Raw genomic sequence first — 15,016 nt, 5'->3', positions numbered from 1 at the left:
CGCACAATCCAGCAGGATGCCACATAGTAGATGCACAGACACACACACACACACACATATATATATAATCTCTGAAGATGGGCATGAGCACACGCATGAGAACAAGAGAAGCGCAAAGGAAAGAATCAGCAAAGGGAAAAACGCAGAGAAAACGAGGGTGTGAAAGCTCCTTCGCTGGCCGACCTTTCGGGCCTTCCCTCCCCCCTCCACCCTCTTTTCCCTGACCGCCCCACAAATGCGCCCCCCCACCACCACCACCACCACCCTCTCCTCTCTCTCTGTGCCTCATGTGGATCTCTGCCATGGACGTCGACAAAGCGCTAAAGCAGGCGAGACATCAACGCACCGGGCACAAGTCAGTCCATCCGCTGCTTTGATCGCTCGAGGCTTCGAGTGGATCTCTCCTCAGAGGGGTCCACACCTGCCGCCGCCGCCGCCCTCAGGACGTCGCCAAAACAGAAAGAGCGCAGCGCAAGCCAAGGGGGTGCAAGGCACTGGCGCGCATCTGCCGCAGCGAGAGAGAAGGGATATTTAGAGGGAAGACTAGGGAGACAAGAAACCGCAAGCAGCGAGTGAAACACAGCAACGAAGGAAAAAAATGCGATGACCGTGTACACAAAAAGAAAAAAGAGGTGATGCTTCACACATAGACATGCATAATCAACACCTGACAACATGAGGACGTGGGAAAGCCAGGCAAGACACATAAATGGACAAAAGACCAACAAAAAATAAGGTAAGAAACCAGAAATCGAAACTGGCACAGAGGCAAGTGAGAAAAAAAAAAACAGCGGGAGATGAGAAGCGAATAGAGACGGTAAACGGCGCGAGAAGGAAACGAAATGCGATGGCAAGGGGAGGTGATAAAAACGATGATTAGCAAAGCTGGGGACACGACGCAACATACAAGAGGAAGGCGTAGGAACGCACACACACACATATATATATACACATATCAGGAGCCAATCTTGGTTTCGCTGAGAAAAAAGCGAGGGTCACCGTCCCCCCCCCCAACACACACTCTCGTTGTGAGTTATGCGCACGCATTCAAGGCTGCATTGCGTGAGGTGGGTCGGAGAGGGAAAGAAGGAACTGCAAAGACATCTTTTTAAGAGAAGTGAAGAGGAAGAATAAACACATCACACAACTTCCCCCGCAGCAGTACAACAACCACAACAACGAAGATGAAGAGGCACAGAAAAGGAAACAACAAAAGCGAAGCGCTGAAAGGGGGAATCGAAAACGACGTAGGAGGAAGAGAGGATGGGCCGGAGGACATGGACAGGTGCGGTGACAAGTGGAAAAAAAGTGAAAGCTCTTTTCCTCTGGTCCCTCCCTGGTACAGCGAAACGAACGCCACGCCAGCCAGAAGCGCCAACGGCACATGCATGCACCCGCGCACACGCGCTACCAACACACAAGGAAAAGCAAACAAGGACAACGACACACATGCAGGGAAAATGGCGACAGCCTCGCTATAACGGAAAGAAGGCAGAGCACGAACGGCAAGGGCCGAGAGAAAACACGCAAAAAAGGGGGAAAAAAAGGACATGAACTATGGTACAGGAAAAAAAAGAGGGGGCGGGGCGGAGATAAAAAAAGAGAGACGGGTGCGCACGACTCTCCATGCACCATTCGAGCTTCGCATGCTCCCCTTTGCTCTCGGTCATGCGAAAGGCAACAGCGATGCAAACGCAACGCAGACGACAAAAAAAGACTCCGACAATGATCGAGGAGTACTCTGGGGAGAGGCAGAGCGGGCGGGGCAGGACGATGGCGCAAGCGCCCGCAGACAAAAGAAACGAAGGCTTACGGAACGGAAAAGAGATGAGTCTTGAGCTTCGTCATCCTCGACCATCGCCGCCGCCACAACAACCCCTTCTTCGTATGTCTGCGAAAACGCATGCAGGTGCGAAGGACAGAAAGAATAAAAAGCCACCAACTAGTTCGAGGTGCGTTTTAGTCGTCAGACGTCTGGATGATGGTACCCACGTAGATGTCAGGGAAAAACTGCTTCGGGCCTTTTGCCTGGAACTCCGTCTCTGTGGCCACGGTCTCGCAGTTGAACTTCTGGAAGTTGTCGAAGATGCGGTTCTCCGGGGCGAGGGCGCGGAAGGCCACGCGGACCTCGCTCGTCTCCTTGCCGATCTCGTACGGGCACAGTAGGCCTAGTGTGAAGGGAAGCTTGGCGAACTGGCTCATGGCACGCGGCACCACGAGGTACGGCGAGTTCTCCGGCTTGAATTCGTAGAACATGCTCACGTCACGACTCTGCAGGAATGCATACTCGGGCGACGGGTGGTCGTTGTCGAAGCCGCTGTTCAAGTCCACGCGCATCGGCGTCATCGCCCCCATGCCGTGCGCCACACTAATCATGATCGGCGCGTTCTCGCTCTTGTCGGTGCCACGCTTGTCTTCCTGCGAGAGAATAATGTTGATCAGCATCGGACGTGTAACGGAGATCTCCAGGCATGTCGTCGGCACGTTTTGGAAGAAGGTGCCGCGGATGCGGTAGTCGTACGTGGGGCTCTGAATGAAGCACACGCCGCAGCTGACAAAGTAGTCCTGCACGTCGGTCCACTCCATGAAGAAGGTGCCGTCATCGCTGCTGTCAAAGTGGAAGTAGTCTGCCACCTCCGTGTACTTGTTCCAGTTCTCGTCGCGCTTGTTCCAAGGCCCATTCCAGTCCGAGGAGGCCTGCGACCACGGGTTCCGCAGCTGCAGAAGGCGCAGGTCGTGCTCCGCGAAGTATCCCACGCGAATCACGGAGTAGGTGTGCCCCAGCAGCAGGCTGGACCTCTCGTACGCACGCTCCGCCTGCACGGGGGAGCCGCAGCTGATGGCGCCGCGAGCCGTCATGATGGCTTCGCGGGTCGGGGTGGTGAACACAAGCTGGTAGCCCAGGTCACTGTAGTTCTTGAGATGCGCGAACAGCTCATACGTCTCGTTGATAGTGCTCTCCACGAACGCGTTATCAAAAGAGGAGCACGGGAATCCGGACATGTCCTGCAGCGCGTGCAGCGGGTCTCCAGCGACAATGAAGCCGTACCCGCCAAAGACCTTCGCGTACGCCTTCTGGAGAATGGAGGGCCACAGCTCGGCCGGATCGCCCTTGGAGCGGGCAAACTTTGGGCGGCCGCCGGCCACCGGCAGGTAGTCGTCGACAATCAAGCTCGTCCACCAGCCGTTCTTGTTCAGCGTCACACGGTAGATGCCGCACTCGCGCTCCTTCTGCCCCTGCTCCACGCTCTCGGGGTGGCGGAAGATATCACGGATCTTGTCCGGGAACTCAGACAACGCTGCCATCGCGCCCGTCAGCCACGAGTCACCCAAATCACCCTCGTCGATGTTGGATGGGTGGACGCCGTTGCGAAACAGGCGCGCCTGCCGGGCGTTCTCGTCGGAAAGGAACATGCCCGGGCGCTCCCACGCCAGCACCTTCAGCTTCATGAGAGAGCCGATCTGCAGCGACTTCTGCTCCGGCGGGAAGGCAAAGTCGACAAACTTGATTTTGCTCTGCACGCACTTGCGAACCATGTCATCAGTCGTAGCGTTCTTGTCCACAGCGTTGTACAAGGTCGCCGTTTCCTGTTTGATGAACTCGTAATCCTGACGAGCCATGTCCTTGAGGTAGTCCTCCGTCAGCGGCAGAGCACGAATGTTGCTAGTGAAGCCGTTTACCTCGCCCTCCACAAAGAGCTCCGTCTCCATCGGGTACACCGTCACAGTAGCGCGGTAGGATCCGTTCTCCAGCTTCACCATTTCTGTGTTCTCCAGCGCACGCAGGGAGGAATTGCGGCCAAACACGATCTGCACATTCATCTGCGTGTGGATGGTGTCATTGTAAAAGGACCAGCGGTTGTTGCTTTTCTCCACAATGCGGAAGAGAAGGCCGTCTTCGAAGCACGGCGTTGCATCGCCCTTGTACACCGGCTCGCCGTACCGGTAGTCGTTGGGGCCGTACTTCTTTTGTACGACGGAGCCCTCATCGAACTCGTCTACCTTGCCGTTCATGTCCGTCATCGCCACCGCTGCTTCTCTGTACAAGGAAACTCTTGAGATGCAAAAGGATGCGCCTGAGCGAGCCAACAAGAAGGGCTGAAGGAGACAACGCTGTTTGAAATCGCTGCAGCAGCTTCTAGACAAACTACGGAGGCCACAAAAATACGCGCGGCAGAGACGGGCTTTTGCTGAGGAAAGGTAGTCGACGGTGAGGAGTGATGTGAGAAAAAAAAAAAAGGATGCCGAAAATGAAGAAGCGAAGACACGAAGGCGAGAGAACGACTCTTCCTTCTTCGTGAAAAGGAACCGTACAAGAGATGCAGATGCAAGAAAAAAAAGACCAGTTCAGGTACACGCTTTCCGGTTCTGGAAAAGAAAGGCCATAGCATTCAGATTACGAAGACGATGAATGCGATGTGTGGGGTGAAAGGGAGAGACGGCGTTGCCATGAAACGTCACGCAGTTACGCGAGCCATGGAGGAGGAGAAAGAGGCGAGGACACAGAAGTGGGGAAGTACAAGGAGTACATGTTCGGCAGAAACTATGGAAGAGCGTGGGAAGTAGTGAGGCGGAGAGACTGCCACAGAGAAAAGAAAAACTTGCCCTTGGTGCTTCGTGTCACAGGCGCTGCCCAATATGTGGGACAGGGGAACACACACGCAAAGGGAAGCTGGGCGAACTCAGCGCCTCCAATCGGAGAACGTCTCGACCACTTTGCGAGGTGCTCCGAACCCCGACGACACCGAGAGTCAGACACGCATTTTTCTTTTCGGGTCGTCATGCTTCTGATGCGCGCTTGTCGGCATCGCCGCCTCAGCAATGTGTTTGATTTTCGTTTGGCTGCTCAACATCCAGCTTATATTCGTATTAAAGTGGGAGGAAGAAAGGGATGGGGAAACGTATCTGTATTTTTTCGATTGTATAAATACAGGTTAAGCACGCCTTTTGGGAGACAGGAAAGAAAGAGAGGAATGTCCTGCCCCTCTACGGAGGTAAAGGAAAAAGGCGAAGAGACGAATCTGGCCGAGACACACAAGAGAAAGACAGGGAAGGCAAAGCAAAGTGCCCCGCTTTGAGGTAGAAGAAACAGGGCATGATTTAGTTGCCTCCTCGTTGTTCCTTTTGTAGAAGTGTGCACGCGCGATAGAGATTAGAGAGTGAAAAAAAAAAGGGAAAGAGAGTTCGCACCTAAGCGTAGGGGAAACAAAGAAACGAATACAGCACGGTGAATGGGTAACTATGTCGGTGGAATAAGGGGATAAAAACATTAAAAAAAAAGAAACGGATAAAGCACGGTTGATAGACAAGAAGAAACAAAGAAGGGAAGAAGAGGGGAGTATGCCCGTGGGCATCGAGCGGGTGCTTTGGCTTCAACGCGGCGCTTTCGATCACTCTTCTTTTTTTCACCTCCTTTACCTTGATGCAGGCTTGTGCGGCAGCGGTGCGAGGAGGAATACAGGAAGAAGGTGGTCCTGCTCGCGTGAGGCTCCTCGTCGCAAGACTTTTGTCCTCGCGAAGTAGAGTCACTCACTTTGTAGTGCAGAAGAATGACACGGAAGGGGAAGAGAAAACTAAGACATCCCGTCGGGCGCAAGTTCACAAGTCATCGCAGAGCAAGAAACAGGAAAAAGGGGGCGCCGTCGGCCCACACATCATCCTGGCCTTCTTGTGAAGTAATAATGAGCAATAAAAAGCGGAGAGCAACTGATGTAACTTACGAGAAGGGAAGAAGAGATATGCAATCGGTGTGTCTCGAATGCGATAGGGCGCGACGGTGGAAGAGAGAGAGATCCGCCCAAAGAAAAACAGAGAACGGCCAACTCCTCTGCCAGGTGCTTGACCCAAGACCTCCGCCCTACGCCAATCGAAAGCCAGAGAAAATGAGAGTCACGCAAAAAAAAAAAGAAAGGGAGTAAACAAACAGCGCCACAAGAACTGTCAGCGTCGATACATCACTATCAAGGAAACAAAAGCGCCAACTTTATTGAGACCACACACAGGCGATACGAACCTCCTGCAAGAAGCGCGAAGAAGGGAAAGATGAGCTCTGCCGTCATCGTCGTCATCAACAGCCGCCAGCGAACAAAACGTGAAACGCCTTGACAAATCGCTATGAGGATGCGTGCGTCTGCAAACAGCGCGGGGATCAGGTGAAGGTCTCACAGACTACAGCAGAGCACAAGGGGCAATATCATCCCCCACACGAAAGAAAAAACGGAGCACTAAACCCCAGCCTGTAAGCAATCAGGAAGCGAAGTCCGGTCTGAAAAGCAGAGGACAACCAAGAAAAGCTCAATACCAAGTTCGACTCCGCACCGATAACCCACCTACGTCAGGTTACCACAATGAAAAGTGGTCCCTTGAAAAAAGTCTTCACGCTGCGGTGAGCAGTCGAAAAGCGCCCCCAGCGCCACCAAGGAAACGGCGCGTGACATTCAACATCACACCCGGCACTCTCGCGCGACTATCTGCAAGTCCCACGACAGAATCTGCAGAGTGGGAATCCTTTCGGCCTTTCCTCATCGCATGCCTGAGTGTGCAGTTCGGCTCAGCACACAGCAAGACGCCTCACGTTACAAGGCTTCTTGAACCCTTCGCATAAACCATGACAGCTCGAGACACAGCTACGAGTCTCCTGAGGTACCACATCAGTTCTCACGAGTGGTGCATCTCCACACAGAATAGCAACAGCCCAGCACTAAATCAGCTCCTCCCCCATCTGTGTCATCGGGAATGCCTCGCCCGGCGCGCGCTTCTGGTACTGCACCGGCTGCTCCACCTCCATCAGCTCCGGCTCGAACTTCGGGAAGTTCTCGAACACGCGGTTGCCAGCGTCCAGGCGCTTAAACTTCACGCTCACGTCGCCGTTGCCAACCTCCTTGTTGCAGATCATCCCCAGAACGTACGGTACAGGCTCCACTGGGTCATCCGACGGCATGATGCGCGGCACGACAATGTACTTCCCAGCGTCCAGCTTGTGGATCAGTGAGACGTCGCGTGCCTGAAGAAACATCCACTTGTCCGACGTCGGCCGCGCGCCGTTCGCCGAGGAATTCATGACGACCTTGTACATGTCGCCCTCCACGGGCTCCGCAATGCTGATCATCACAGGCTTGTACTCCGACGCGTTCACCTGGCACCGCTTGTCGTCCTGTGAAATCACAAACGTGAAGCACGTAGGCGACTGCACCTCGATCTCCAGCACAGCGGACGGCACGCCTTCCGTGAACACGCAGTTCATGCGGTAGTCGTACGCCGGCTGGTGCGTGAAGCACACGCCACCACCGTTGAAGTACTTCCGCGCGTCCTTCCACGACATCCAGAACATCCCATTCGCCGCCTTCTGGAAGTTGCATTCCTCCGCGATGTCTGGGTTCGCGTCCCATTTCGTGTCGTCGTTGCCCCAGCTGCCGCTCCACTCCACACCGCGCCCCCATGCGTTGCGTACCTTCACCATCCGCAGGTCCTTGTTCTCGATGTGCTTCGCCTCCAGGATCGTGTACGCGCACCCGGTCACAAGCCCCACCTGCGCGTACGCCTCGCACAGCTCCTGGTCTTTGTCGTGTGGCCCGCGCCCTGGCGTGCTGCAGATCACCGTGTACCCTGCAGCAATCCCATGCACAAGGTCGCTGAACAGCTGGTCGCTCGCCTTGTCGTCCGTCAGCGACTCGTCGAAGCGCATCGTCGAGAACCCGGTCATGTCCTGCAGCGCGTGCAGCGGGTCGCCGGAGCAGATCCTCGCGTAGCTGCCATGCAGCTTCGCGTACGCCTTCTCCAGGATCGCAGGCCAGATCTCCGCCGGGTCCGTCGCGCTCTTCGCGTACTTCAGCTTGCCGCCGGACACAGGCAGGTAGCTGTCCACCAGCACGCTGCGCCACCACCCATTTTTGTTGAACGTCACGCGGTACGCGCCAACCGCGTGCTCGCGCTGTGCCGCAGCCTTGCCCTCCGGGTGGCGGAACATCCCCATCAGCCGCGCAGGGTCCTCCGACACCGACGCAACAGAGCAAATCACCCACGAGTCGCCGAGGTCGCCAGCGTCCACACAGCCGGGCCTCACGTTCGCGCGGAACAGTCGAACCTGCGACGCCATCTCCTCCGGCACGCATGCCTGCGGCCGTGCCCACGCAAACGGCTTGAACGGCTTGTTCGCGCCAGCTTCCAGCGACGCCTGGCACGGCGGGAACTCGGGGTCCACGAATGGGATCCCGCTGTCGATGCACGCCTGCAGCACGTCCTCCGCGTTGTCGCTGCTCGTCACCTGCTGGATCGCAGCCACCTCGTTGTTCACCAGCTCCTCCGTGATCCCGCGGCGCGCATTATGGTAGTCCTCCGTCAGTGGCACAGCGCGCAGCTTGCTTGTGAACCCGTTCACGGTGCCCTGCAAAAACATCTCGGTCTCCGTCGGGTACACGACCACCTCCATCACGTATTGGCCCTCTTCGTTCTGCCGCAGCGTCGTGTTCTCCAGCGGCTGCAGCTTCGAGTGCTTGCCAAATATGAACTGCACATGCATCTCGTACTGCAGGCTGTCGTTGTAAAACGACCACGTCTTCGCCTTCGGGTCAATGATCCGGTACAGCAGGTTCGGCTCGTCGAAGCACGACATGATCTCCCCCTTGCAATCCGGCTCGCCGTGCTTGAACACGCTCGCATCCTCGTTGCCCTCCTCACCTTCGCCCTCGTATACCGGTGTCATGCACGTCGACAGCTCGAACTCATCGTCGCTGCCGTCACGCAGGTCATACTCCACCGCCTCCCAGCGCGCGACGCTCTTCACGTTGCGCGTCCGCGGCTTCACGATCGCGCTCGGCGGCGTAGCGGCAGCGGCAGCGTGCGGCGCAGGCATCGAGCGGGCGTGAGCGTTGTCCGGGGCCACCACCTCGTACGCGTGCTGCGGTGCGTCATAGTTATTGCCGATCTCTTTCGGATACTCCTGGGGAGCCTCCTCCTCGTAGGCCTGCTGCGGGATTACTTGGGGCTCGCTGTCCGCCAAGTAATATTGAGGAGAGTGAGACTTCTGAGCTAAGTGCTCGGCACGCTCTCCCTCGTAAGCCTCCTTGGTGGCATAAGTGTTCATGGCTGCGTCTTGTGGCTTGGAGGATAGCGTTGGCTGCTCTTCACCGAGCTCTCGCCACTCACCTGCTGTACCGTTGTGCGACATGGTTGGTGTGTTTGGTTTCCTCTTGGGGGAGTCGAAAATCAGGTGTTGTTTGGAGACAGGTCTGGAAGACTGCAGTTCGTCAAAGCCGGGCAAATGGAAAGAGCACAGTTTGGCGAGTTCGGTTTGCTTCGGGCTGCTCTGTCAGTGACGCCAAAGCACGATGCGAGAAAGGTTCATAAACCGAGGTAGGAGACGATGATGATTTCAAGGAAGAGTTTTGGGGAGAGAGCGAATACTTTTTTTTTTAGTCCATGAGAATACGTAAAGAGAAGGTGTGCGAGCCAGGGGAAAGAGAAACGGCTGAGAGACTCCGCCGTCGGTGCCGAGAGCCAGAAATCATAGACTAGCCGAGGCAAGTAGAGAAGGAGTAGTCGAGGACAGAAGTTGTGGGCGCATTTGCCAAGAGCAATACGCGCAACTTTTGTGCCCGTGAATGCGCTCAAAAGGCTCCCCCCATCGCCTCTGGCTTGGTGTAAACGTATCCGAATGTGTCGGGCGTGGGGTAGAGAGGTCTCCACTGTCGGTTCACGTCGATAGTGTTACTCGTACTTTTTTGTTGCTGCTAGTTTTTGGCCTTGTTTTTCTTTTGGAAGAAGCCAAGGCTACTTTCCTGAGACCGATGAGTAGGGGGTCGGAATGGCCCTACACAGGGTCGAGAAAGTAATCCCTTCCGTACTAGTCACATATAGAAAAAGGGCGTAAAGAGGAACGGAAGGTGGGTAACTTTCATTCTTTCTATTGAAAGTGGGGAAGTAAAGACCTTTTTCCTTTGGTCTTACCGTTCGGTTCACGTGTACGTGCGTGTATGTGTGCGGCCGTCATGTATCATGAGCATGGACTCTTCAGGTAATCCATCTCTCTTTTTTTTCGCCGCGTTTGGGTTCGGTGAACCATGTGGGAAAAAAGACAAGTCCGAAAAAAAGAGTGAAGAGAGGCAATATATCTAGTCTGCGTGTTTGCTTCCCGATTGTCAAAGATGTTGCCTCGCCGATACTCTTCTTATGATGCCAGTCCGGCACGCCTTTTCCTCTTTTCAAAAGAGCACAAAACATGTGCACATTAAACAATGGAAATCAGTACTATCGAAAGTCCGCGCGCATGCAGGCGCGCACGCATAAACACGAACTCTCGCATGCAAGCGTATGAAAAAGAAAACAGACAAAAGCAGAAGGTTCATAGTATTGCGAAACCAAAAACAAAGGAGAGGAAGAAAAGAAAACGTATCAAGGGAATAAGCCAAGCGCCTGCCTGTCGGAACAGAAGGGTGTGCACCTCGTCAGGCAAGCACTTAGTCCTCCACTCGAAAGCCCGTGTGCTCCTCTCTTCGAATCGCACTCTTCCTTCTACGTCGTCATGACGCACTCTCTGGCACTTCTGCCTCTGCGCTTCCACCGCCTGGGGAAACTGGTGAAGAGGTCTCCAAACACGTGAAATGAGGCAACCAGATTGAGCAACGAGAGGGGCGGCTGAAAGAACGTGCGCATACGGTAAAGAGCAGGCAAGATAAAATAGCACGTGAGCTGGAAGTGTAAGCACCCGAACGTGCATTGTGAAGGGCTATCCTGCTCCTCTTTGTTTTTTATTCCGCTTTTTCCCCCTTCAATCCAGTGCCAAGAACAAAGAGAGAAGATATATAGAGTAAGATCCACATCTTTATGGACCGCTGGCGAAAAAAAAAAGAATCAAGGTTAGCTGCATCACCTCATCGAACGGATATATCGATGCCATTCTTATTGGCGTTTCTTTGAGGGACTGACAAAAGAACAGAAGAGCACTTCCGTTTCTCGAGCTTCTTTGTTCATTTCCTCCGCGAACTGCAGAAAAGAAAAACTGCTGGGTGACAAAGGAAGGTAAGACAGAAAAGCGAGGCGTGATGGTGGCAGACGACGACGACCAAACAAAAAAGGCGTAGATGGGAAAGGCAAAGCAAAAATAATAACAGTAACAAAAAACAGAATGAGGCAAAATACAGGAAAAATAAACTACACACAAGGAAAACAAGGCAACCGAGACTCTAAATGAAAGCAAAAACATTGGGAGAGAATAAAGTAGGGAAAAGAGGGAGACTAGAAAACAACCGCGACGTCCAAAGCAAGTGCACTGCGTCTGAGAGATGAATTCGAGATGGACCAGCAACACATCGGTTTCGCCGTCACAATCCAGTAACTCTTCGTACCGCTGTTGTTTTTTTTTTTCTCCTTGCAGATGCGGAGCCCATGAAAAGTACCAGAGGCCCACAGGCCCGTACAGGCCTCGAAGGAGATAAAAAAAAAGGGCACACACAAAATTCAATCAATCAAAAACAACAGAAACGAAGACAGTGTGCTTAGCTATGTACATGTGCACATGGTTCAGAGCAAAAAGGAGGAAAGAGAACCACAATCGGGAATAATGTACTCACACACCCACTCCTGTTGCTGTTGTCCTACCTGTTTTCTGCTAGCAACTCCATGCGTGAGTCGTACAGTGGTTTCGAGTGAAAAGAACGTCGACGGTTGTAAGCTTCCGCCAAAACAAAGCGGCACCTGCAACGTCATCAGAGCTGTATACGTTCCACTTCAGCCACCCCAGCTTCCCGTTACACCTCAACGTGCTGCAACATGTCTGGCATGCCCCACATCAGCCACGCAAAAGCCCCAAAAACAGAGAGTGCCACCAAACAAAAACTATGCTACGAGGGTGCGCTCCTACACCGTTTCCCTTGCCGAGAAGCCAAGGATGTCTGCCCAGATCAATAGCGTCAGAACTTTTGTGTTTCTGCTCGCCTCACCAACAGCACAGCAATCGTGAGGAGGGAACACACATCTACATCACCTCCTCCCCCATCTGTGTCATCGGGAATGCCTCGCCCGGCGCGCGCTTCTGGTACTGCACCGGCTGCTCCACCTCCATCAGCTCCGGCTCGAACTTCGGGAAGTTCTCGAACACGCGGTTGCCAGCGTCCAGGCGCTTAAACTTCACGCTCACGTCGCCGTTGCCAACCTCCTTGTTGCAGATCATCCCCAGAACGTACGGTACAGGCTCCACTGGGTCATCCGACGGCATGATGCGCGGCACGACAATGTACTTCCCAGCGTCCAGCTTGTGGATCAGTGAGACGTCGCGTGCCTGAAGAAACATCCACTTGTCCGACGTCGGCCGCGCGCCGTTCGCCGAGGAATTCATGACGACCTTGTACATGTCGCCCTCCACGGGCTCCGCAATGCTAATCATCACAGGCTTGTACTCCGACGCGTTCACCTGGCACCGCTTGTCGTCCTGTGAAATCACAAACGTGAAGCACGTAGGCGACTGCACCTCGATCTCCAGCACAGCGGACGGCACGCCTTCCGTGAACACGCAGTTCATGCGGTAGTCGTACGCCGGCTGGTGCGTGAAGCACACGCCACCACCGTTGAAGTACTTCCGCGCGTCCTTCCACGACATCCAGAACATCCCATTCGCCGCCTTCTGGAAGTTGCATTCCTCCGCGATGTCTGGGTTCGCGTCCCATTTCGTGTCGTCGTTGCCCCAGCTGCCGCTCCACTCCACACCGCGCCCCCATGCGTTGCGTACCTTCACCATCCGCAGGTCCTTGTTCTCGATGTGCTTCGCCTCCAGGATCGTGTACGCGCACCCGGTCACAAGCCCCACCTGCGCGTACGCCTCGCACAGCTCCTGGTCTTTGTCGTGTGGCCCGCGCCCTGGCGTGCTGCAGATCACCGTGTACCCTGCAGCAATCCCATGCACAAGGTCGCTGAACAGCTGGTCGCTCGCCTTGTCGTCCGTCAGCGACTCGTCGAAGCGCATCGTCGAGAACCCGGTCATGTCCTGCAGCGCGTGCAGCGGGTCGCCGGAGCAGATCCTCGCGTAGCTGCCATGCAGCTTCGCGTACGCCTTCTCCAGGATCGCAGGCCAGATCTCCGCCGGGTCCGTCGCGCTCTTCGCGTACTTCAGCTTGCCGCCGGACACAGGCAGGTAGCTGTCCACCAGCACGCTGCGCCACCACCCATTTTTGTTGAACGTCACGCGGTACGCGCCAACCGCGTGCTCGCGCTGTGCCGCAGCCTTGCCCTCCGGGTGGCGGAACATCCCCATCAGCCGCGCAGGGTCCTCCGACACCGACGCAACAGAGCAAATCACCCACGAGTCGCCGAGGTCGCCAGCGTCCACACAGCCGGGCCTCACGTTCGCGCGGAACAGTCGAACCTGCGACGCCATCTCCTCCGGCACGCATGCCTGCGGCCGTGCCCACGCAAACGGCTTGAACGGCTTGTTCGCGCCAGCTTCCAGCGACGCCTGGCACGGCGGGAACTCGGGGTCCACGAATGGGATCCCGCTGTCGATGCACGCCTGCAGCACGTCCTCCGCGTTGTCGCTGCTCGTCACCTGCTGGATCGCAGCCACCTCGTTGTTCACCAGCTCCTCCGTGATCCCGCGGCGCGCATTATGGTAGTCCTCCGTCAGTGGCACAGCGCGCAGCTTGCTTGTGAACCCGTTCACGGTGCCCTGCAAAAACATCTCGGTCTCCGTCGGGTACACGACCACCTCCATCACGTATTGGCCCTCTTCGTTCTGCCGCAGCGTCGTGTTCTCCAGCGGCTGCAGCTTCGAGTGCTTGCCAAATATGAACTGCACATGCATCTCGTACTGCAGGCTGTCGTTGTAAAACGACCACGTCTTCGCCTTCGGGTCAATGATCCGGTACAGCAGGTTCGGCTCGTCGAAGCACGACATGATCTCCCCCTTGCAATCCGGCTCGCCGTGCTTGAACACGCTCGCATCCTCGTTGCCCTCCTCACCTTCGCCCTCGTATACCGGTGTCATGCACGTCGACAGCTCGAACTCATCGTCGCTGCCGTCACGCAGGTCATACTCCACCGCCTCCCAGCGCGCGACGCTCTTCACGTTGCGCGTCCGCGGCTTCACGATCGCGCTCGGCGGCGTAGCGGCAGCGGCAGCGTGCGGCGCAGGCATCGAGCGGGCGTGAGCGTTGTCCGGGGCCACCACCTCGTACGCGTGCTGCGGTGCGTCATAGTTATTGCCGATCTCTTTCGGATACTCCTGGGGAGCCTCCTCCTCGCAGGCCTGCTGCGGGATTACTTGGGGCTCGCTGTCCGCCAAGTAATATTGAGGAGAGTGAGACTTCTGAGCTAAGTGCTCGGCACGCTCTCCCTCGTAAGCCTCCTCGGCCCCAGGGGTCTCGTGCTCCTGAGTCTCGGAAGCCTCAAGCGGGACGACATCCTCTGGGCACTCTTCGGCCTGCTGTGTCTCCTCAAATGGCGGTTCAGGTTTCTCTTCACTGCCCAGATCCTGACGTTGGTCAGGTCCATCTGCGGCTCCCTCAGCCTGCTCCTCTGCCGGCTCAGACTCGTTGCAATCCTCAGCCTGCTCCTCTACCGGTGCGGCCTCGTTGCAATCCTCAGCCTGCTCCTCTGCCGGTGCGGCCTCGTTGCAATCCTCAGCCTGCTCCTCTGCCGGTGCGGCCTCGTTGCAATCCTCAGCCTGCTCCTCTGCCGGTGCGGCCTCGTTGCAATCCTCAGCCTGCTCCTCTGCCGGTGCGGCCTCGTTGCAATCCTCAGCCTGCTCCTCTGCCGGTGCGGCCTCGTTGCAATCCTCAGCCTGCTCCTCTGCCGGTGCGGCCTCGCTGCAATCCTCAGCCTGCTCCTCTGCCGGTGCGGCCTCGTTGCAATCCTCAGCCTGCTCCTCTGCCGGTGCGGCCTCGTTGCAATCCTCAGCCTGCTCCTCTGCCGGTGCGGCCTCGTTGCAATCCTCAGCCTGGTCAGGCGTGTTGGGGGTTTCCCGCTCCTGTGGTGCCTCCTCTTCGATCTCGGTCCACTGGGCCTCGTCGTTGAGCTGATCTTGAGACAT

At 56.0% G+C, this 15,016-nt stretch overlaps 3 protein-coding genes across 3 annotated transcripts; all 3 read right to left on the bottom strand.

Annotated features, from left to right (window-relative positions):
• Positions 1-1,959: 1,959 nt before the first annotated feature.
• On the bottom strand, positions 1,960-4,023 carry LINJ_20_1230 (putative calpain-like cysteine peptidase; the record flags this gene model as incomplete). Its single annotated transcript, XM_001465216.1, has 1 exon — positions 1,960-4,023. The coding sequence occupies one exon, from the start codon at positions 4,021-4,023 to the stop codon at positions 1,960-1,962; it is 2,064 nt and encodes a 687-aa protein (XP_001465253.1).
• Positions 4,024-6,700: 2,677 nt separating this feature from the next.
• On the bottom strand, positions 6,701-9,166 carry LINJ_20_1220 (putative calpain-like cysteine peptidase; the record flags this gene model as incomplete). Its single annotated transcript, XM_001465134.2, has 1 exon — positions 6,701-9,166. The coding sequence occupies one exon, from the start codon at positions 9,164-9,166 to the stop codon at positions 6,701-6,703; it is 2,466 nt and encodes an 821-aa protein (XP_001465171.2).
• Positions 9,167-11,971: 2,805 nt separating this feature from the next.
• LINJ_20_1210 (putative calpain-like cysteine peptidase) lies at positions 11,972-15,016 on the bottom strand (the record flags this gene model as incomplete). The annotated part of the gene is made up of 1 exon (XM_001465215.2): positions 11,972-15,016. The coding sequence occupies one exon, from the start codon at positions 15,014-15,016 to the stop codon at positions 11,972-11,974; it is 3,045 nt and encodes a 1,014-aa protein (XP_001465252.2).

Source organism: Leishmania infantum, chromosome 20 (assembly GCF_000002875.2).
Source record: "Leishmania infantum JPCM5 genome chromosome 20".
NCBI classification, from domain to species: domain Eukaryota; phylum Euglenozoa; class Kinetoplastea; order Trypanosomatida; family Trypanosomatidae; genus Leishmania; species Leishmania infantum.
This window is presented reverse-complemented; position numbering and strand designations above follow the sequence as displayed.